Below are 24,420 nucleotides of genomic sequence, written 5' to 3' on the forward strand. Positions count from 1 at the left end.
GGCAGAAACAAGAAATGCTGGAGAGCTGCAGCTGCCCTAATCCTAGAGCCAGGGGCTGGACCTTGGAGTCACGATCATTTTCCTTCACTTGGACCTGCTTCCTGTAACCAAGCAGCAGCATCTTCCCCAGCAGCTAACACAGGCTGCATAGTACATGGATCTTGTCCCTTTGGTTGGACACATTCCCTCTAGCTTAAAGTCCTCAGCAAGTCCTTTGCACTATTACCAGGCTGTGACTTTCCATATTTAGTCAGATGAGGTTGCAGCTCAAGGCTGGCTGGTGTCAACTAGAAGTTTCCCTGCCCTCAGATTTTTTGGTTGCTAACAGCAAGCAGCTCTGAGACACAGCACACAACCAAAAGAGCAAAAGGGAGACAGCTGCTTCATTCAGATTAACACCACAAGAATACAAATACGACTGGCTGGTACCTTTGGCAGCCTGTGGGCTGCAGCCCTGCTCGTGCTTCACACGCCAAATGGCAACCAGCAGGGCTTCACCTCGGGTGGGAGCTGTGCTGGTGCTGAGCACATTCCCTGGTGATGAGCACTGGGAAGAACACCTCTCTCTACCAGTGCAGTAGGATGTAGATTGTTTTCTGGTGCTGAGCATCTGCAGGATCCCTTCCCCTTCCCTGGCTTCAGGGAACAGCTGCCTGGAGACCTCACTCTCACCTTCTGTGGAGGCTTCTTGCTCTTCCTACCTTCCTCCACCCACACCCCTTTGCAGAAGTGTGTGAGGGTTGATGAGATTGAACCAGCACCCCATTCATTTTGGTGTCCTTACTACTAAACCTGTAGAACTTCTTTGAGAGCAACACTGCCCTTCTTCCCTCCAGTAGGAAGCCCTGAAATCACCTACTCGTGGGTTATTTGCCTCCTGACACCTAACTGAGAGTTTGACTTCTGCCCTGTGACCATTTCTATCCTCTTCTGCCTCCATTCATGATTTTGGCTAAATATTTATGCCATTTGGATTCTGGGTGAATACCTCATTTTGGCAGTCTCTAGTGTTTCAAAGCTGATCCACAGCTGCATTTCAGTGCTGATGCCAAGCATTTGGAAAACACTATTCTATGTCTACAAGTTAAACAGCACTGTTCTGGCTTGTCCTGCAACTGGAAAACTTGCTGTAGAGAACACTTGGGCCTTCCTAGCTGGAGTGAAAAGGGATTTAAAGGCTTCCTGAAGGGAAATAAGTAAAACAGCACTTCGGATGTAACAAGGACTGAGGAGAACTAGCATATTTTGGCAGGTTGTTGTAACCTGAAAAAAAGACTCTGGTTTGTGCCCCCTGGTGGCAGTTGAATTTTTCTTGTCCTCAGTGCTATTTCAGACCCAAACCTTGTCATTTTCATGCTGAGAAAATGACCAGAAAAAATGCCATTAAATACCAACAGCCGTTGCTTCACTACCCAGAAAAACACCAGGCGAAGCAGGGAAAACCCAGAGGTGCATCTGTCTACTTTGAGCAGACTGCATGACTTCACCCCTCAGACTCTGCATGCCGATTTGACAGGCAGCAGGTCCTAAAGCAAGCCCCAGGGCTGAGGGAACCAGCCTTGAAAGCATATCCTGCAGGTTTCCCAACACACCGTTGCAGCCCTTCCCCAGCAAGGACCCAGCTTCATGCAATAGATGTGACTGCAGCCATGTAATCCAGCATCACCAAAATACTCCTTATTTTGCTCTCTCTTCAGGCAAAAAGCACTGGCATCCACGGGTGGAAGAAGTGTTCAAGCAGCATGCGACTGGTTGGTATGAAGTAATAAATGTTACAAAGAGTCAAATCAGTGAATTCCATGGTTAAGATTTTAGCCCTTAGAATGTGGAATGTTTAAACGAAGGCATTATCTGAAAAGCACCAGCAAAATCAGGAAGATATTATCTAAAGGCTGTAAATCAGCCATCCAGCAGTGAGCCTTGCCTGAGGAAGTTTTGTTATCTGGAGTAATAGCAGGATAAGGTGTGAGAGGAAGGAACCACGACTCTCCCCACCCCAGCACCTAAACAGAAAACTGAGAGCTGCCTTTTCAAAGATGTTGGACAATTTCGGAGTGCTATCCTCCCTGGGCTTTGTACACTGAAAGTCAGAAAGGCAGAAGCAGTGACAGGACTAATCTTCAGAGCCTCAGTTTGAAACTGAACCCCAGTTTTCTGTATTACTGCATAGTGGTAATGGGCTGTGAGGCAGCACACCTCTCTGCCTGACCTGCCAGAGCTCATTTTTTCCATAAAGGGAGAATGAAAGGGTTTGACCACTGTGGAAAATGATGTTGCTGAAAAAAAATATAGATATATCTGTCAACCTAACCATTGTTTCTCCCTGTCAGGCTCTTCTCCCATGTGGGTGACCCATTCCTCGACGACACCCTGCCCCGGGAGTACGTCCTCTACCTGCGCCCAACCGGCCCCCTGGCTCAGAAGCTCTCCGAGTTCTGGCAGCAGTCAAAGCAGATCTGTGGGAAGAACAAGGCTCACAACATTTTCCCACACATCACCCTTTGTCAGTTCTTCATGGTAAAGCAGAGCTCCTCTCTCCGTTGCCTTCACGCGTGCATTCGTGCTCAGCCCTTGCCAGGCTGAAGCTGGAGATGTTCCATGCTTCATTCAGGGTTTGTGCTCAGGAGCTGGGGGGGTTGTTACCAGAGCAGCCTGATGCCTGGGCTTGTTGGGGACCTAGCTGGGTTTCAAGTGGGTTGTTTTCAGGACAGCAGCAGAAGGCCAAATTCTCATCACGTCAAATGATCGTTGAGAGGAGAACAGACGGCGTGGTGCACGGGAGGTCAGGAGGGTTACTTGGGGATAGCTGACCATGCTCTGAGGACAAGGGAGGGGCATGTGAACTCTAAACATATTTTCTATGACCCTACCCTGTGCTTTTTTTCCCCTCACTGCATCATAGCAATAGTAGATGATTCATGCACACCCACCCAAGCCTTTACTTGCTCTACCAGGTGCACTGGAGAGCTAAGCACGGGCACAGAGGAATGATTCCCCACCTGAGACACACTTGTCCTCTTTCCCCTGGCAGTGTGAGGACAGCAAGGTCGATGCTCTCACTGAAGCTCTGCAGGCCACCGTGATGCGGTGGAAATGCAAATTCCCTGCCCCTCTGCCTCTGGAGCTCTACACGTCCTCCAACTTCATTGGGCTTTTTGTCAAGGAAGAAAGTGCTGAGGTGCTCAAGAAGTTTGCTGCAGACTTTGCTGCAGAGGCTGCTTCTAAAGCAGGTGAGTGCCTGTGCTGGCAGCTACAAAGAACTTGCGGCTTCATCAAAGCTTGGGCATCTTCAAAAACCAAAGTTTTGATGGCACAAAGAAACAAGGCTCATGAAGCCAATATCTGGTTTTTAAGAGTGGTCTGAAGGCTAGCAGGAAGGAGGAACACCCCACCGGGTGCTTTGGGTTTCAGTGCTTGTTTGGTTGAAAAATCACCTCACACTTCGTCTCAAGTGTTATCTCCTGAAAGGGAAGTTGACATTTGGTGGTTCCTTAACCTTTCAGATAGACGCTGTCTCTGCAAGGCTGAGCATTTCCTGCTCCACTCACTACTTCAAGCCACTGCCACAAAACTTTCCTCAGCCTTGTGAACCCTTCTTGGGTTTTCACTGCATTTCTGAGATACAGACAGGGCACCGTGAGAAGACCCCAAGTGCCCTGGTGACTTAGAAGGGAATCTTTTCAAATCTCAGTGCTGACAGGTCTGGCTCCATTGCCTGGTCCTGCACTGCTTCTGGAGGGGGGAACCTGTGAGGGGCTGGGGAGGGGAGATAACCAGAGCACCCTGTTCTCTGATGGTCTCCTCTGCTGAATAGGCTCTCTGGGTGTCCTCCAATCACTGACAAACCTGGAAGTCAGAACAGCACTGGAGCACTATAGTAGCTCCCTGAGTAATCCTCCCACTGTCTGTCAGGGTAAAGCTCAGCCTGGACTCATCACAGCACAACTAGTTTAGTCCTTCATATCAGAGGCTTATTCTGGAGTTTAAGTGCATCAACACACAGCAACTTGAGTCACTGGGTGGCATCTGTGCTAGAGAGGCATCCCATAACAGCATGAAAGAGCTGCAAGTGTCTGCTCTTGGTTGAAAGGAAGAGAGAGAGACATAGGTTTGTCACAGCCCTGAAATGCAATGCTTTCCTCTGATGGTGACCTACAACTCTTCTTCCCTTTGAGGGGGAGGAAACAGCTGTTACCTTTACCCAGGCACATCGTGGAAGGCAGCAACAGGCACAGAGACTTTAGGCAGGTCCAAGGACTGCTGCAGCCTCGTGAGCATGGTACCAGTGTTCCCCTGCACAGGGTAGATGTACCCTCCAAGCCACCACAGTCAGAAGGGGCAGATCTTCCTTCAAAAACAGTGGCTCATAAGAAGGAAGCATCAGTGGTTCCCAGCAACCTTCTGCTCCTGCATCTGCTCCAGTTCACACCAAACTAGTTCTTCCTTCAGGGAAGCCAGTTGCTGCATTGCAGTCCACAGCTTGGTCGGGTTATCACATTAGAGTCTCTGGGGCTTTTTCAGAGATACAGAACATATTTTTTCTTGCTTATCAAAAAAAAAAAAGATGGATGAGCTTGTAGAGCTACCCCTGGCTGGCACTTGGAGCCAAGTCTGTGAGTAGCTGCAATTTTAACTGAGCAATCAGTCAAGTTTAATTGTAATACTTGATTAAATAAGCAAGAATAAATTACATGGAAATGGTTTATCCTGTGATTTCCACATTTACTGGAAAAGTCACAGTATTTCATATATATTCACCTTCCTGCTTCCTGGAATTTTTTCCTAATGCACTTTCTTTTTCTGCAGAATCATTTTGAATCATTATCACACTGTGTTTCCACAACTGTGGAATACCTCACCCTCAGAGGGCAAACTGGTAATCAGCTAATGTCCAGAGAAAAGATTTAATCAACTTGCAGGAACCTTTAAATCACACAGATTTGCAAGTGCTACCACAGGAGAGAGAACAAAAGAGGGAGAGTAAAGATTACTGTTTTTAACTTGCTTAATTTCGAGAGATTCTCATTTCCTAAGGCAAGCAAGGCCACCCCTTTCCTGGAGAAGTGTGGATACCCATTGTTTTCTGAATGCAAATGAGTTTGGGCAGTTTGGCCTTTGCCACCCTGGAGTGACTCAGAACTGAATCAGACCACAAATCTCTAATAATTTGAATCAAGGTGCAACATATATAGGGAACTCCATTTGTTCCACTGGAGCTGTTTTGAAAAGTTCAGCCCCCAGCTCCTCTTGGGGGGTGACAGACACCCCCAGACCTTTGAAAAGCTGCCGATCTCAACAGCTGCCTGTTCACTGCTGTCTTCTGCTTGCAGATGTTCACGTGGAGCCCCACAAGAAGCAGCTCCACGTGACGCTGGCCTATCACTTCCAGAGCAGCCACCTGCCCACGCTGGAGAAGCTGGCCCAGAACATCGACGTGAAGCTGGGCTGTGACTGGGTGGCTGCAATATTCTCCCGGGACATCCGCTTCGTCAATCACGAGGTAACAGCTTTGGAGCTTGCTTCAGGCCCAAAATTAGAACACGCACACCAAAAAAAAGGACCTGGCAGTGTTGCAGGCTGCTGTAGGTGCATTTGCAGCTCAAGAGTGCTCACAAGCTCCTGTCCCCTGCTGAGAGCTCTGTGGGTATGCAGCACAGGCTGTACAAAGGAATTTGCCCAGGTCTCCCAAGGACACCCAGGACATAGGTCTGCCACACTCCACCCCACCTCAACCAACAGACCATCTGGCTTTTTTTGCTTTTTACTCATACTGTCTTAGACTTGCTGTTTCACCCACCTCATTTCTTGCTTCTTGCAGGAACAATGTCCTGCTGGATTAATGAATTCCAACAATGACACTCCTGTTAGCTCCACATAAGCTGGTCTGATCTCTCAAGAACCAGGCCAGTAGCTTAACCTGACTGCTATCCATTCCTTCTGTACAGACTTGGCATTATTATTAATCACAGCATTTAGTTTCATCATCTAAGAAACATTTACCCTCATACCTGTATGCTTCGATTACTCATATGGACTCTATAACTTCACTGTCTAAGTGTCTTAACATCATTTTCTTAATAAGGTTATTTTTCAACATAACATACAGAAAAATAATATATTAGTTCCATTTTGTAGATTGGAATCTTTGGCACAGAGAAACTGTGCTTGAGATGCGTCTCACCTCACACAATCACAGAAGGTTAGGGGCAGAAAGGGGCCTCTGGAGATCGAGTCCAACCCCCCTGCCAGAGCAGAAATATTTACCCTCATGACCTGTATGCTTCGATTACTCATATGGACTCTATAACTTCACTGTCTAAGTGTCTTAACATCATTTTCTTAAGGTTATTTTCCAACATAACATACAGAAAAATAATATAATAGTTCCATTTTGTAGATTGGAATCTTTGGCACAGAGAAACTGTGCTTGAGATGCGTCTCACCTCACACAATCACAGAAGGTTAGGGGCAGAAAGGGGCCTCTGGAGATCGAGTCCAACCCCCCTGCCAGAGCAGGACCATCTAATCCAGGGCAGGTCACACAGGAACACAGCCAGATGGGTCTGAAAAGTCTGCAAGGAAGGCGACTCCACAACCCCCCTGGGGAGCCTGTTTCAGTACTCTGGAACCCTTACAGTGAAGAAGTTCTTCCTCACGTTGAGGTGGAACTTCCTGTGCCCCAGCTTGTGTCCATTGCCCCTTGTCCTGGAGGAGGGAGCCCCCAGAAGGTGCCTGCTCAGGCTTAGGCAGCTAACTAGGCTCCGAAGGTTGGCATCATTAACCCCACCAAAGTGCCTCATCCAGAATCACAGAAAACCTGTGGTGGAGTGGCAGAAAGTTATTTTAGTCCAGCACATGATACATGACAGATTAAACAGATGCCAGAGCTTCTGGAGAGCTGACGTCTCTCATACATGGTGCTCTGACCCATCCAGGTCACGTTTCTGAGCCTCCTTTCCTATCCCAATGATCATCTTGTCCTTTAGAAGCTGAAAGTAGTCCACAGTGTCACTCAGTGAAGAGGAAGCTGCTGCTGAAAAGCAGCTCACACCTTTGCATATCTAACTTCAGGCAGCCATGTGTGAAGGTTTTGGCCTTGTGGGAGCAGGTGACTGTGGCTAGTTTCCATCTTCCTTTGAAGATACCACAGATTGTCTAGGAGGATGAGTGAGCAAACAGGCTGACACCATCAGGAGATCAGAGCTGCTCAGCAGATTATGGTTTTATTTTGTGTGATGCCACTGCAGAAGTTAGGCCAGGGACCTAACCAGGTTCCAGTGACCAGGGACAATAACACATTTGTTCCCCTTTTAAATGGGGTGCTGCTGTAGCCATTGCCAAGGAAAGTTACTGACAGACACTTAATATCTGTGGATTCCTCAGGCTTCAGTGAAGAAAAGATTACAGTATTACACTCACTGATCTTTCCCCCACCTTTTAACTTCATCTGGTTCATGTTAGGAAATACAAAGAAAACAATGTGGCCACATCCCAACATTTCTCATCACCTGTATTTTTCCTGTGCATTCTCATGGATGGTTTTGAGAGCAGCATGTCAAAGTCAAACCTGTCAGCCCCCTGACAGTGCCTCTGCCTGGTCTTCAAAAGCAACAGCAACAAGGAGAATGTTCTTTAGGGTCAAGCAGTCACTAACCCCTAGAGCTGTGTGAATTCCCTGTCCCAATAAGAATTCGGTTCCATTTTTAACAGCACACTTGGATTTAAGCACAGGGTCGTGGTTTTGCCTGCTCTAAAAAACCATCCCCACCTTTCCCTCCTGATTATCCAAAGCATGACTGGAATCGAAGAGGGAGGGAGGAGTGAATCCCCAGAAAAGCTTTCCAACAGCAGAGTGGGAAGTGGCAGGAATTCCCTGAAAGTGAAGCTTTCCTGGATAAAACCCCAAGCCATGCGTTACAAGGAGAGCTATTCACACCTCACTAGGGTTAAAGGTCTGTCATGGGAGTGCTCCTGCCCCCCTCTGCCAAAGGTTCCCTTCCATTAACAAGCCTTTCATTCATTTGTGCTTCTGTTTCTCCCCTAGACTCTGCAAGTGATCTATCCTTACACTCCCCAGAACGACGATGAACTGGAGCTGGTCCCAGGGGATTTTATTTTCATGTCCCCAGTGGAACAAACCAGTACAAGTGAGGGCTGGATTTATGGCATTTCCCTTGCAACTGGCTGTTCTGGGCTATTGCCTGAAAATTACATCACCAAGGCGGATGAATGTGGGACCTGGGTGTTCCATGGGTAGGTAAAGCTGCTCCGTGCAGTTTCCATCTCTGTACAAAGGGGGCTCAGCAGCTGTGAGTCACCTGGGCAAGTGAAGCATCTCCCAGAGCTGCCGAGAAGGTCACTTGGGGGAAGTGTACTGGCACACAAAGTCCTGTCTCATAAGCAAAGGAAGAGCAGATGCTGTCCCTGTGCATGGGATTAGAGGACAAAGTGATTTATTTAGCTGAGATGTTACAGCAACTATTACTCACAGCACTGCTGCTGCTGGTGAGCAGAGCCAGAGCAGATGGCTCCTGTAGAGCCACTGCTGTGTAGACACCCCTGTGGTAGGACTAGGATCAGGAAAGTTTAAATTTGAGCATTAATTTGGGAAGCAAGATCTTCTGTGTATAATTCCCTGGGGAAGAGGACTTGGGATCAGCTATGTTTCTTAAGATTCTTAGCAAGATTTTCAGAAGCAGTGAGTTGACTGCCTGCCATTGGCTTCCATAAGAATGCAGACCTCACCTTTTGAATAACACTGTACCTTATTCCTCTTGATTTGGATGGGAATTAGTTAAACAGCAATAAAAAGCTAGTGCTCAAGGAGTGGGTGTGGGCTGCTCCTGCAAGGCTGTCTGCATCCCTAAGCACTCAAGCACCTCTGACAACTGGAGCACAGGGAGTAGTAGGAGAGGGGAGAGGCACATTCCTGCCTGCTGCCCCTCAGCTAAGCACCCTGCAGCTGCAGAACTTTAGTTATGGTCACACAAATGAGCAGGTTAGCTACAAAGTGAAGGGGTGGAGATACAAAAGAGAACACAGTTCAGATTTTAAGTCCAGTGGGCAAACATGGCCTGTGGGGAGAGTCTGAACAGCATTTGGTAACCTCAGGTCAGCACAGGACAGCCTGAGGAACTGACCTAACTCGTTACTTGAACAGAAGCCAATCCAACAGCTCTTCAAATCAAGCAAAATGTAGGAAACAGAACAAAAAAAGGCAAAGTCTTTTTCTTTGCCTGTGACTTTACAGGCTTAACACACACGAGGTGGTGAATGACAGATGGAGAACAGGCTCAGCAATCATAGCTTGCAGGCTGGCCTCCAGATGTGACTGCCACCAACCACTGCCCTTCTGTACACCAGCCCTGGCTCAGCCTGGAGCCCTCCCCAACCCCATGGCCCGTCAGGGAGGGGCAGGCATAGCAAAAGATCACTCTGTTACCCCACTTCTCCCAGGCACCTATTTTTTTTCTTGCCTGCCCTCTGGGAAACGAACGTGACTAAAGGGCTTCATTCCATGTTAACCAACCAGAACAAACCTATCTAGCCCAAGCATGGCACTACCAAACTCCAACTCATTTTTCATTACAAGGAAAGAAAAGACCTCTAGTAACCAGGGCTTAAAGAAACTAAAATCATGACACATGAACCAAATCAATCCGAGTATTTGTATGAAGACAGAACTTAATCCAGACTATCCAGTCTGCAATCCAGCAAGACCATCCTTTCCTACCCATAGATTTGCCAGCCAAAATGGTCTCAGTTCCACAAATATTCCAGCTGCCTGCTCTGGTTGATTCTGCCTTTTTTTTCCTTACAGTGACTGGAAGTTTTGAGCCCTGGGAATTAGCATGGGAAAGAATTACTATTGCAGCAGCAACTAAAAGGAAAGCAAATGTTTTTTCTAACTTCACCATCTCTGCCTCCAGACAAGAAAGGAAATACCCCTTCCCTGATTAGCAGCAAAAACTATAATTCATGAATTGAGCATGCAACGTGGAGCATTTATCAAAGACATTATTATATACCCGGAAACAGTCTCAGTTTACACAACAGCTTCCCACAGGGAATATTAGGTTGCAGAACATCATGTGGTCAAAACAACAGAGCAAGCAAAAGACAACCTAAGTCCCACTGCTACCTAGGCCATGATATGCACAGTAGGACGGAAAGCAAGTGTTTTTTTGTAACTCCACCATCTCTGCCTCCAGACAAGTAAAGAAAGGAAATACCCCTTCCCTGATCAGCAGCAAAAACTATAATTCATGAATTGAGCATGCAACGTGGAGCATTTATCAAAGACATTATTATATACCCGGAAACAGTCTCAGTTTACACAACAGCTTCCCACAGGGAATATTAGGTTGCAGAACATCATGTGGTCAAAACAACAGAGCAAGCAAAAGACAACCTAAGTCCCACTGCTACCTAGGCCATGATATTCACAGTAGGACTTGTGTGGTAAGAGAACAGCACACAGACACCTTGGTTTCATGGGTGTGAAATAAGTGTGGCAGTACTCCCCAGGACTGCACAACTGCCATGGGGCAGGAGGTGGGACCCAGCTCATGGTGTTGGTACCAAGGCTGCTGTTGGAGGGCAGTGCTGTGACCCTGGGGGCTGGTTTGTGCTGCCTGTGTGTACACAGCCACGTCCCCTTTCATCCCTGCAGAGGATGAAAAATTAAGAAATAACAGCCATGAGGCTTTTCCTCCTGGTTGCAAGAGACTGTGTTCTTCAGGAGAAAAACCTGCATTATTGCAATCATCATGAACACAGGGCTCACTCCAGGCTGCACCTTGGCTGTACCACACAGGAGACATGACAGGCAAAATGCTGTTCCATGGGTTTTGATCAAATCTTTAACACAGCAAAATTAGATTGCCAGTTCCTGCACATGTCACCTGAAAATGGTTTCCCTGTTGGGCTGCTCAAATGAGGCAGAAGGTGAACTGCAGACTTCCCAGGACATGGGTTTTATGGCTGATATCCAAACAGTGCCTCAGGAGCTCTGCCCAGCACACAGCACTCTAGAAACATGGAATAGAAAGATGTGCCTGCCCTCTAGCAAGGTCTGTAAGCTGCAGGTGACCAGGCTGCCATCACTAAGAAGACAAGCTTGATGAGCTATTAAATAGGAGAGCACAGGCTTTGCCTTGGGGGCAGAGTTACTGCCCATGAAACCAGGTTGTGTCTTGAGAGACTCCAGGTCTGACTCCTTTCCCTGTCTGCTAAAAATAGGAAAGGTATCACTTCTGTTCTGCAAACCCCAAGGATCTTCTGTACACCTAAAGGACATGTGGCCACTGGCTGTGGCACATCCCTGCACGACCTGTCTCCTGCCAAGGACTGCAGCTGCTGGTAGCAGTGCAGAGAAACATCCCATCTGTCAGCAGGGCTTGTGGTTTGGAAAATAACTGAAGAGAAATGGCTTCAGCATCCCATACAATGCAACCCAGGTCCTAAGTCAGGGTAACCCATTCTTGCCATCCCCTCAGTAAGGGTATGAGAGTGAAAAATAACCTTCCTGAAGCAAACTCTGGACTCTCCTTTAGGGAGGAACTGGTTGTGTTTGTATCAGTGTCACTAAGAGAGGATCAGGCCATAGGTATATTAAAAAAATTACATTTCTCCCTGTATGTGATCAAGGTGGAAGCCCTCTGCTGATAGCACCTGAAGCTACTGGTGAGCTGAAACTACTTGGAATGAATCCAAGCTACAGGTCCCATGTTAAACATATATATCCACCTTAAGAGCTCCCCAGAAAACTGCTTACAGGGTATTTTCTAAGTTGCCTTTCGTGCCTGAAAATTAGTGGGCTACTGATTCAAAAGAAGAAACTTTCTACCCTCAACACACAGAGCCCAGAGGAAGTGGGAAGTCCAGTGGAGGTATGAGACTTGACTTGCCCCACAGAAAGCACAAAACCAAAGCACTCAAGACCATGAGGCTCTCCTCATATGTACATAAAGGCACATGGCAGAAGTAACAAGGATATCTTTGTATCTGTGCTCAAACTTCTGATTGTTCCTTGCGTTGCTTTTCCATTACCAGCAAAGCCTGAAATAGTCACCTCCTCTGCCCCAAAATGGATAGAAACACTGTAGATATCACACAGCAGCTTATTTCAGCTCCTAGTGAGATGCCAAAGCTATTCCTTGCCCCTTTAATAAGCCTGAGAAATAAGACTTGGCACAAATACCAAGGGGAGAAAAAACAACCCTAATTTTTTAAGCTATATTTGGGTCTCTGTAGGTTTTTTTTTCCCCACTCTGTCTTCCTCCCATTCCACAGCAATGGCTGGTCCATTTTCCCCAGGGATCTCTCTACATAAAGATGAGTGATGGGGCAGAGGAATCTTCCTACACAGAGCTGAGGACCAGCATTGTTGTGCCACGACAGAGACCCTTTCCCAATCCTCTGCTGCAGCATCTCTGTTCTTCAAGGGACCTTTCCTGGCTGGGAGGACGTGGCCTCCAGGGACACAGCATAGCACTGACAGAGCAGGGGAGGCAAGGCATCACCCAGAAGATTGGAGATGTTGTTGTCTGCCTTCAGTCCCTGTTTGCCAAGGCAAGGAGCCACAAGCCTTTGGGAAAAGCTCCCAAACAATGACCTATGCTTAGGAGATGACTAAGCTGAAATAGCTTCAGCAGTTTCTGTTTTCCAGCAACATCAAGGAGATAGTGCTGAAGGCAGGCTGGTGGCTCTCCTCCAGCTGCAGCAAGCCTCTGCCTCATCACCATTCACAGTGAATCCTTGCACCTATAAATAGTAAAGCATTCATGGCCTCTTGATAAGGACTTAGAGAGAAGTCTCAGAAATTCTGCAGCAGCTCCTGGGGGTAAAGGGAAGAGAGGTCACCAAACAAAACCTTGGTATTCTCCAGGCCAGTGTCTTCATCAATGTCATATAGGCAAAGCAGGAAAGGGCTGAGATTGGATGAGGGGCTGGAAGGTGCAATACAGAAGTAAAAATAGAATACTGAGGCTCAAGATCCACTTTGTACATCAACAGAGATGGTCCTAGCTAAGAATTCAGATTCTTCTTATATTGAGATAGTAAATTTTTGGGTCAGTATGGATTTATCTGTGCTAGCTACACGCACACTCCAAGCTGACCACTTATTGCAGGCAACAGAGATGGTCCCAGCTAAGAATTCAGACTCTTCTTATATTGAGATAGTCAGTTTTTGGGTCAGAGAGGATGTATCTGTGCTAGCTACCTACACACTCCAAGCTGACCACTTATTGCAGTGATGTCTGTCTGTTTGTGCTGCCTGCTCAGGCCTTACCCACCCAGGGCTTGGCACACACTAGTGCACTTGGGGAGCTTTTGGGTCAGAGTTGGCCTTGTCCTGTCAGCTGAAGCATGGTCCAGGTGTACTTTTGCCTGCAGTACATCACATGTGTATATTCTGAGGAGGAGTTAAAAATGATTTCTCATCCCAGCACCTGGTAATATTATTTCCCTTGGCTTATCCAAAAAGCTCTCCTGCCTCCATTTAACACCTTTTCAAGATCCACACCCCTGCTGCACTGTGGAGTCATACCATGCCTCACTCAGACCTTTTGCTGCCCTGGCCTCTGAAGCTTTACCTGCATTTGGGCAATGAGAGGAACAGTTCCTTGCAGCAAGCCCAGCCCTTGTGGGGAACTCCCTCAGCCCCATCCTTGCACCCTAATTCCACCAGATAAGGGATCAACATCAGGACCAACAGAGTGGTATTTTTTTTTTTCTTTCAACTGGTGCAGATCATATGATGCTGCAAAATATCTGTTCTTTACAGAAATGCAGATGACCTCTTTTTGTTCCATTGGTGTTATTTTAACAGCTATGAATTCCCTCTGGGATTTTATCCTAACTAGGTAAGAGTCAGGAAGCAGCTTCTGACATACTTAAGGCACTGAAAACCACAAGCAACAGCAACTATGCCTGTCAAAGTAAATGACCATACACATTATCTGACAGCATTTTCTTTAATGACAAAGCAAACATAACCCAGACAACGTAACTGAGTCAGCAGAGGGTCACTGCAGCTTCTGTAATGGGCTGTCAGACTGCACTTCTTAGAGTCTTGGTCAGGGTACTTGAGTATCTAGACACAAGAGTTTTATTCAGAGGGAACCCCATTAGCTAAGCCCCTTGAGGGGCCTCTTGAGGGACAGTGATATTTGTTATATCCCTTTGGCTGCACTCAACAGGAAGTGCTAGTGAAAATAAATTCCTACTGGGAATTATTCCTAGATGGGAAATGGAATAGACAGCACTGAAAAATTTAGAGAGAACCCAGACTGAATGTGCCACGTGCCTACGAGGGGATACAAGCTATTTTGTGCCCAGGAACCCTGAAACTCCCCAGCATGAGGGGCAGGGCTGTGCCCCAGCTTTCTACTGAAGCAATAGATTATGGTGCAGAGGTGAGTGAAGACTCCTGTAGCTATTACTTTCCAGACCTTGGTACACAAGACCGTGCCAAGTACTGTGCAGCTGCTCCCCAGATGAAGTTAGTGAGCATCCTGTGGCTGTGGGGAATGAGAATATCTGAGGGCTGACAGAGCCTTGCAGACCAAAGTTTGGGAACTGATGCTTTGTGCAAGTGTTTCTAGGGAAACAAAGCCTGTTGAGATGGCATTTGTCTCCTTGTGTGTGTACATAACCTGGCAAGGTGCTCTCTAGGCAGCACTAAAATACAAATGATAATGTCATCATATGACAACAGTAATTATCATCCGTTCCTGAATGCTACAGAAGTGTCCTTACTGCAGCCTGAGCACACCAAGTCCAAAGCATTCCCAAAGCAAGCATCTTTCTGGTTTTGGCAGGTCCTACTCAATTCTGAATACTACATCTTCCCCGTCCCTTCAAGGCTTCACTGATGGCGCTCTGGAAAGAAGACAGCAGGAAGACCAAGGACCTGGAGACACAGGACCTCTCACTATCATCTGCCAGAACGTGCAGGTAGGGACCCACACGTGTGATACATCACACACACTTCCAGCAGCAAGTTTCCAGCAGCTGGGTTTCCCCCAGCTTATCCTCTGGTCTCCTTGCCCTGCCTGGACCCAAAGTTACAAGTTCAAGTTCACTACAAGCTTTGGAATGGCACAATTAACTGCAGGCACAGGAGACACTGCTGTCCCCAAACCTGTTCTTCAGATCTTCTTCATAAATAGCAGCATAAATTGACTAACTTCAGAAGAGTTTCCTGGAGCCACATTTGCACTAGGATAAAGCAAGAGGTGCCTGGTCCTGAGCCCAGCTAGTAAATCAGGTCTCAGGAAAACCCTTGCACTTTGATGAAGGTCAAACATCCTGTCATTTTTCTTCCAGCCCCTGAGGATAAGCAGCCAGCCAGGGCCTCAGAAGCGCTGCCTGTTTGTCTGCAGACACGGGGAAAGGATGGATGTGGTTTTTGGGAAGTACTGGTTGTCACAGTGTTTTGATGCCAAAGGTAAGTCAGCTCCCCTGGGTCTCTCAAGCTCTGGGGTAACTGAAGGGAGGAGAGTGGCAACTGCCTGGGGCAAAGCTTAGATGGAAGCTGTGGTTTCCTAGTCTGAAGTGTTGCTTTGAGCAGTTACCAGTGGCAGATCACCTCAGTGCAGAGCTCTGTGATGGCAGAGCTGCAGTCAGAAGCAGAAACATAAGCCAAGGACTAAGTACTACACTTGCTAATACTTAGAAAACTATTACAGGAAAGATTAGAGTAACATGGCCAAAAAGCATTTTCCTTTGGAAATGAAGTAATGATGTCAGTAGTCAGTGTCCAGTGCAAACATCTACCATCAGGAAAATCTCCTGCACAGCTGGCTGCCAGTCCTAAATGAAAATAACCCCCCTGCAGGTACAGTTCAGAATCTCTTCTGGGGCATAAGCTGGAGTTTGCAACCCAGTAACCTGCATGAGTTTCAGACTATAGTTAACAGACTAACTTCAGGCTCTGGTGGCACTAGAGCTGATGGGAATTTTGTCAAAACCTTTTCTTTCTACTCAAAAAATGCCAACATCTTAGTCAAAATCATAGGGAAAAAGAAGGATGATTTCACAATTGCCTTCTTTCTAAATTAAGTCTGAAGAGGTTTGACATTTTAGCCTCCTGTACCAGCGTAACATTTGAGGTTTCCTTTGTTGTGGCATAGAAATTACTTTCCTTCGGGGAAATGTGTCCTAAAGATAACTTCAAAACCATTAGCAACGTTCTCTGCTGATTTTCAACAAGCACAGATGCTATTCCTGATCGTTTTTCACAGGAAAAACTGCTCCAGAGCCAGGTCCAGGCATTGCCTGCCAGGTGCAGGCGTTGTGGTGAAAAAGGGTAGAAGCAGGAGGGATGCTCTTAGCCCCTCTCTGACCAACTAATCCCAGCAACTGCTTCTGACCTCTCCTCCACAGGGAGGTATGTGCGCAGCAACCTGAACATGCCCCACAGCTTACCTCAGAGGAGTGGAGGCTTCAGGGACTACGAGAAGGACGCGCCCATCACCGTGCTGGGCTGCACCCAGGCCAGGCTCGTCGGTAAGTTCTCCTCAGCAGACAGGAGCTTGCCCAGGGAGCTTTGCTGTCTGCCTCCCACACACCCAGCCAGAGAAAGAGAAAGTGCAAGGCAGAAAAAAAGGTGAATCTGGTGCCCTGAGCTAATGGGATTTAGCCATTACCAGAACTTTTGCAGAGTCCCTTCACCTTGCCCAGCAAGCCCTCTCTGTCAGATGAAACCTTGTCTCCTTCAGCTGCTGCAGCTGAGAAGGCAAAGCACACAATCTAGGACATGGTACAAAATCAGAGCCAGCAGCAGCACATTTGGAGAGCATTAGATGCCACCATAAAAACGTGCCACGATGGAAGATGCTGTTATTACCAGTGTTGGTGGGACATGCAGCAGTGTGACACTTTTTGCCTGACTTGGACAAGGTTAAATTTTGACCTTCAGCTTGCTATTCCAAAGCACTTTTATCAGCCTGTCTGGTTTTGTGTGGCAAAAAACAGTCCAAATGATTTCCAGTGTTCTTCCACCCTTGTCCCTGACTTCTGAGCCTGTTGGTTTGTCTGTAGCCAGAAAATTATTCAGTAGCCAAAGAGCACATACTGAGCATTGTGAATAGAGGAGCCCAGCCCCTTAAAGACTTGAGCTTCAGAGAGGGGTACTTGACATTTTCTCAAATTCAAATCCTTTAGAGTACTTTGCCTTGGTCACATCCAAACTAGGGCAGCTAAAATTATACTTGCTTTTTAAACAAAAATAAATGAGTGTGCAAGAGCAGGATGCTCAGCCTCCCAGCCACATGGCATCAGGGTTCACAGCACACACAACAGAAGGCAAATCTGGGAGCACAGGCTGGGACTCCAACAACCACAGCAAATGAGCAGCTTCCCCATGATGGAGGGCTGTTGGCTGTGCTGCTCCTCCTAAATTACCCTTCTTCTCTCAAGAGATGTATAGATTGGTCTGACATGGTTACAGCCATCATTAAATGTAGGAAGTCAAAGTTACCAGCCCCTACCTGCTCCCACTGCTTTGTCCTGCCTCTTCAGATACAATGAGAATATTTCATACTACAAGTCTGTGCAATGCCAAGCAGATTCCTGTTCCCATTTGGTTCCCCTTAGGCATTGGAAGAATATGAATAACCCTAGTAGTGAAGTTGATTCTTATCTCATTTTCAGTGATCTTCCCCCTGTGTAATGACATGGTAGTTTATACTAGCCAAGAATCGAGCCAGTTGAATTCATTCAAGTTTGAGTTAAGTTGAATCGTTCTGATTTACAGCTTATAAATGAAATCAAATCAAATTCAAGCTCTCTATGATTTTTCTCAGCGTGCTGTTTGCTTTTTGGCTAAATCTAGGAGAAAGCAGAAATTGAGGAAAACCTGCTGTGGTTTCTTCTTATACTGGCTAAGTACCCAGATGCACGTGGAGCAGCACACAGAAAAACATATCCCAGTTCCACAGCTCTGCACATCACAGCACACCACTGAATCAAAGCCCAGTGGGCACACCTATGTCCCAAAACACAAGCAGTGCAGCCAGGAAGCTTAGCTCCTTGCTAGCTGGCAGATGCCCTGCGTGCTGCTCTTGCTGCTGCAGTGCCTTTGGTCCTGTTCTATTCATGGGTGTTGAAACTTGCTTACAGGTGAAGCCTTGCTAGAAACTAATACCATTGTGGACTACATCTACAGCTCCCCATCCCTACGGTGTGTGCAGACAGCACACAATATCTTGAAAGGTAAGAACCCAATGAGCAAGAAAGGGTACATTCTCCTGGGAAAAACCACTGCCAGCCAGATAAAAGGGAGCCTGGCATGGGAGACCCAAGTAAATGGTTATTCAAGATAATCCTCAGGGTGAGGATTATTTCCATAGGAGTATATTTTATATTAGAACAACACTGTAAGGAGCCCATTTCTAACTGTACAGTGGGACAAGTGTTTAGGCAAGTGGCATGCTGACCCTGACACCAGGGGCCAGTCAGGGCTGGGTTTATTGCACCCCTGCAGAAGCCAGATGTGCATTCAGGAGGGGTGGACAAGTCCAGCTCAGCATGCCCTGTGCCCTTGCCTGCAGCTACTCCTTGCTGTGTGCTCCCACAGCAGTGGCTACCACCAAGAACCGTGATAGCCCTAGTAAGAATAACCTACTGCAAAAACTGGGAAGGGAAACAGTAAGACATGAGATGCCCTGGCATTGGAAAGGGTCAAAAAACAGCTCCAAAATACAGTCATGCCTAGGGTCAGTATTGCAAATAGCTGCTAGCCAGAGCTTTACATTTCCTGGTGTATGCCAAGTACATATAGTAAAGACTTCATCTTTCATACCTGCCATGAATCAAGAGACTACTTGGAGAGGAAAATAATCTATATTATCAAATTGAAGTATTAGAGCTGCAAAGTCTTGCTGCCTTCCTCCCCAGCTGCTTTCACTGATAGCTGGTCTCCTTCCTCCCTTCTCCAGGTATGCAACAGGAGAACAACCTGAAAATCCGAATAGAGCCAGGACTGTTTGAATGGACCAAGTGGGTGTCTGGGAGCACACTGCCTGCCTGGATACCCCCTGTGGATTTAGCTGCAGCTACTCTAAGCGTTGATACAACCTACAGGTAGCAGAAAAGGGGGTGAGAGGGTCTTGCATTGCTTTTTGGCTTTGGTTTTGAAGAGTAACACTGTGGAGGTTTTCAATTTAGGCAGTGACTGGAAGAGCTGCTGAGGCTCCCAGAATAAGCTTGGAGCAGGCTCAAGGCTGCTGTATTGAACAGGGAATGGCTTATTATAACCCAGATTTCCCAGCTGACTGGCAAAGTCCAGCTGTATTGATGACCATGGAGGTCCTCTTTCCAGTACTCCTTCTGTCCTGTCCATCTGTCAGGTATCCAGGAAACCCTCAGGGTCTTTTTGTTTGTTTTAAACCTTTTGATAAAATTTAGGAGTTGGAGCTCAGCTAACAGAACTAGCTTTGCTGACTCAGTTCCCTGACCATCATGCTCATACACTGAACCAGATCATAGGCTCGTTCACTCCTGCCCTTCTCTTCCCCAGAGGAAAAAGCTTGTCTGCCCCTCTGTTATGATTAGCATGGTGAGGGATCCTAACTGTAAATTTTGCATCACCTTGGGGAACATTTTGCATCTGTCAGGAAGTCAGGGTCTTGCATGACATCAAAATTCAGAAGTTCTCTATCAAAGACCTAAACCCTTAGCATTTATCACTTCTCAGCAATTACATCTGAAAAGTTTTTAGTGGAAAAAATTGCAGGTTTCTGACTCAGTTTTTCATGGTATTCAACCAAAAAGCCGTTGAAAACAAAGTAGACATCTGGTTAAAAAACATTTGAATGGCAAATGGGTAAGCACCACTGATTTTTCCTCTCACTTGGCAGAAAAATGAAATGCAGAAATAATTGATTCAGCTTTCAAGGGCTCTGACAGAGCTGCTCCAGGAGCACAGAGCTGACCTTGACAGAGCTTGGCATTTTTGCCAGCCAGCCCTGCAGCTACACAGCCCAGCCCTGGTGCCTGGTTAGGCTCCACAGCCCAGACTCACACCCTTGCTGCCAGCCTCTGCTGCTTTCCTTCTCTCTGGCCACACAGCCTCTGCATACCCAGCATCACTGCCTGTGTGGAGCAGCCTGAGTCTGGTGGGAAACTCAAGGCTTTCTGACTCCCCTGTGAAGTATCACAGCTGTGATGCCCTCCAGCCCAACACACAAATGCTTTTTACTGTAAGCTGCAGAGAGCAAGGCTAAATAAAACCCAGCAGAAATAGTCATGTGGTAAAGAGCAGACAAGATGATCTGTTCGGGCTTCCTACTTTCAAATTTATGATTCATTTATACAAGCCAGACTCCAAAAGCTCATACAAAGAAGGAAACTCCACAAAGGTCACACAGTTCCAGTTCTCCACCGACCTCACTGATGAACTATCTGTATCATTATGACTTCTTGCAGAGACTTACTCTTTCTGTCTTAGTGTGAGCCTGATTGCCATCTGAGCCATCTCAGATAAAACCAAAACATCTATAATACTCATATCATAAAGATACTCAGGAATTCCACCTACATGGGCTTGGTAACAAATATTTTGTGGCTGGGCTTTTGTGGTTTACAGTCTCATCAGAAACACGGGTGTTTCCCAGTGTCCCAGTGCACTGTGTGTTTAAGAACCCTCAAAGGGAATAAGCAGCTGAAACATTTAAAAGAAACACAAGAAAACATAAGGGAAAAAAAATGTTTTTCATACCTAATTATACCATAAATTACTTGTGTTGCATCCTTTTGGTCTGCAGCTAAAATTTCAGCACTCTGAGGGCACCTAAATAAAAGTCCTTACACTGTATTTATCCCTGCAAGGGTATCACGTGGCTAACGCCCAGCAGAGCAGCTGGCCCACAGGAGAGTCTGGGCTTCAGAAAACACATGCCTTCTGGGAAGTCTACAGCAAATAGTCTTTGCTCAAAAAAAGAGCCTGCACTTGTGTGGTCAGCTGGTTAGGTGGGGGAGATGGGAGACAGTCCTCTGTTTCCTCTCACAAGGGTAGCTCCTGTAGGTACATCAGATCACTGCATGGAGAGCAAAGTTGGGTTTTTTTCCTTGCACCACAGGATGAAAATACAGCCTCCTGCTTCCTACACCCCTTGCAGCCTCCTCCAGCTCATACAATTGGCCAGAGTCCTGCCAGGCAATTCACTGAAATGCCCTGGCCCAGGAGGAAGCCAACTAATTCCAGGCATCTCCCAGCAATGCAGCTTTACAGATGGCCAGAGCAGCAGTTTGCCTCTGCCCTTCACCATCAAAGCAGGAGCAGGGAGGAGAGCCAGCAGCAGCCTTCTGCAAGCTCTGTGTTTCCCAGTGTACCTGCTCAGACACACACAGGTGTTGTCAGCCCCTCTCTAAGCTGGAAGCTGTGGTAAAATGGTAAAAATGCCTAAATAAACACCAAGTGGCATCGTTATTCCTGCATGCCACTGCAAGGGTATGACAGGTATCCTCAGCATACCCTGGGCTGCCTCTGCTGACCAGTCCACATTAGAGGAAACAGTCATTTTTCCCAGCTAACAGAGATATCTTAATGCAGGAATGGTAAACACCTTGGTCTTGAAGTTTAAAATTGTCATAGTGGTCCTCATACAAGATGTGGTTCTGGGGATTTGAGGAATTAGAAGAGTTAAAGAAAGAGGTATTTTCAGATTAACCATAACTTACACTTAAAAACTGTTGCTTCTTCCAATTTACCATACTTGTTTTTCTGCTCACAGACCTCATATTCCTGTCAGCAAGTTAGTGGTTTCCGAATCTTATGATTCATACATAAGTAGAAGCTACCAAGTAACAAAGGAAATCATCAGTGAATGTAAAGGCAAAGGTAAGTGCCACAGAGGGAGTGAAAACCTAAACATGCTCTCTGGGATGGGAGCACCCATGTTCCTGACCAGCCTTTCCCCTCTTCAAGGAGATGAACCCTCACACCTGAATTTCTCCTCACCACTCCCAGAGACACTGGAAGTTCCTGTATGTGTCAGAACTATGAGCTCAGACACGCTCAGCTTATGAGAAAGGTCCATAAACTTAAATAGCTTGCATTGGGTAGGGATGCCTAAAATACTCTGTTTCTGCAGAGAATACACAAGTCATTTGCACTCTGCTGTCTTACCAGCATCAGATGGGTCGTCTTATATTCTCTATCTGAGCTACCCTTCTGAAGTCAATTACCCATAAAGACTGTAGAACAGTTTTCCAATCACAATATTGAAATCTTAAGAAGTCTTTAGCTTTTATTTTTCATTCACAATATAGGAATAGGATGGTTTTAAGTTCTGGTGATTTCACTGATTTCACTTCACTGTTCTGCCTCTGCATTCTGAACTTTCATTTTGATAGTTTGGGCATAGACCTAACGAGCACAGCACAGCATTGCCATTCCCAAGATCCTTTACAGCCAATCTAAACCTATCACTGTGGAAAACCAGCAACTGAAATTAAAGTGCTTCTTTTAATCAGAATTAATTTTTGGTTAGGAGAAAAGCATTTGCTTCACAAGACAGCTGAATCTCACTGGAATTCTTGTTTTCTTCAGGAAACCATTTCAAAACTAAGTAGCACTGAACCATCATCCTGAAAATGGATAAATGCTCTATTACTAAACCATGCTTTTCCTCCCCAATATAACACACAGTTTCATGTGCTGTCATGTAACAAACTGAACCCATTTTGAACATTTGAAATGGTCTGCTTGATCCCACGCAGCAGTCCCTAAAGCTGGCTCCATCTCCCTCCTCAGCCTGTGTTTCTCCATTTCTTTCAGGAAATAACATCCTGCTCGTGGCACACGCGTCCTCCCTGGAGGCTTGTACCTGCCAGCTCCAGGGGCTCTCCCCACAGAACTCCAAGGACTTTGTACAGATGGTCCGAAAGGTAATCACCAGCCAGGAGTAAAGCTCACTGGCTTTACAAAAAGAAATCTGTGAGCTGCTTAACCAGGCAGAGGACATTTTGTTCCCCTTCTCCAGTCCTTCTGCCCATCACTGAGTTTCATCACTTCAGGAGTCAGGAGAGTGAAGCAGACTGGTTGCAGGGCTTATCCTAGCATGGCACTTCTGGAATAGATGGCATGGGGTCAGACACCCACCTGCAAACAGCCCTGCACCCACTCTGCTTTGCACTGCTGGAGACAGGAGCTGTACAGAGATTCCCACAGTGCCCTCCAGTGCCCAAAACACACAGCTCAAGTTAACAAGGCTCTTCCCCTCCTCATTTCTCTGCAACACTTCCCCTTCTCATTTCACTGTACAGAGCTTCTAATGGCCAGGGAATCAACCCAAAAATTAACAAGATCTTCTGCCTTCATTGCTTTACTCTGGCCCTAGCTAAGGGGGTAGCATTGTCCACTGCCAGCCTTGCAAACACTCTCTGGGATATTTGTAGCTCATACATGATCTGAGGGTGCCTGAGCCATCCATATTCCTCCTCTGCAGCTCTGCTGGCCTGCAGGGTTTGGGACTGTGTCAGCCAACAAGACATCTCTGGTTTGAAATGGCCCATATTTAACCTACATTACAACGGTATAATCTGTCTTTCCCAGTGTTTGCCCAGTGGTGCACAAAGCCTGTCACACCTGAGGCCTACAGCCATCTGAAAATGGGCTTTGGGGAGAGGGAGAGAGAAGACAGAGAAATGCTTCAGTAGCAACAGCAAGGCCTGAGACATTAGGGGAGCTCCCTCCTTGCTCAATCCCTGCTCATTGCTTTTATCTCCATCTCTCTTCACACAGATTCCATACTTGGGGTTTTGTTCATGCGAAGAACTGGGAGACACGGGTGTTTGGCAGCTTACAGATCCCCCCATCCTCCCTCTCACACACGGACCAACTGGAGGCTTTAACTGGAGAGAAACCTTACTACAAGAATAGACAAAGCTACACGAGCAAGGAAAACCCATGGCCTTTCTAAGCGTTGGAGAATGTCTCTTTCTTGTGTTTATTGACAGTGGAAATAGTCAGAACATGTCCAGTGGATCACTCAAACTGTTCTAGCCTGTCTCACACAGCCACACTCATGCAAAAATTCTCATACACAACTAGGCAAACACAAAGGGAGGTGAGGTTTGAGAGAAAAACATATGAAAATACAGATTGGAGGTCTTGCACTGCAGAGAGTCTCCAGTCAGTAGCTGGGGTGGATTTTCTGCCCCTGAATGGAGCTCTGGCACCACCAGTAACTTTCACTGCCTTCTGCACCACGTTAGAAACAAACAGCACTGTGTAAAAGTCGAGTATTTGGGATTCTGGGGTGGGGTTTCTTTTCACTACTCTTTTCAAAAAGCATTAGCAGGCTCGTTCAGGACCACATGACACCCACCTCACTCACAGCCCCCAAATTCCCAGTATCACCACCAGCTGGAAAGGCAAGTCCAGCATTGCCTCTGCAGGCAGCACCA

General features: G+C 46.7%; 1 protein-coding gene across 1 annotated transcript; it reads left to right on the forward strand.

The window, feature by feature from the left end:
* Positions 1-1,660: 1,660 nt before the first annotated feature.
* Positions 1,661-23,893, forward strand: UBASH3B (ubiquitin associated and SH3 domain containing B; the record flags this gene model as incomplete). Its single annotated transcript, XM_008941472.1, has 13 exons — positions 1,661-1,751; positions 2,331-2,517; positions 3,032-3,230; positions 5,331-5,500; positions 8,045-8,253; positions 14,826-14,961; positions 15,334-15,454; positions 16,393-16,515; positions 18,130-18,222; positions 18,948-19,092; positions 21,744-21,850; positions 22,790-22,899; positions 23,756-23,893. Coding segments are annotated over 13 exons (1,829 nt in total), but the record flags the coding sequence as incomplete, so codon positions are not given.
* Positions 23,894-24,420: the final 527 nt, after the last annotated feature.

The sequence above is a fragment of the Merops nubicus genome, unplaced genomic scaffold (assembly GCF_000691845.1).
Source record: "Merops nubicus isolate BGI_N331 unplaced genomic scaffold, ASM69184v1 scaffold11950, whole genome shotgun sequence".
In the NCBI taxonomy this organism is placed as follows: Eukaryota; Metazoa; Chordata; class Aves; order Coraciiformes; family Meropidae; genus Merops; species Merops nubicus.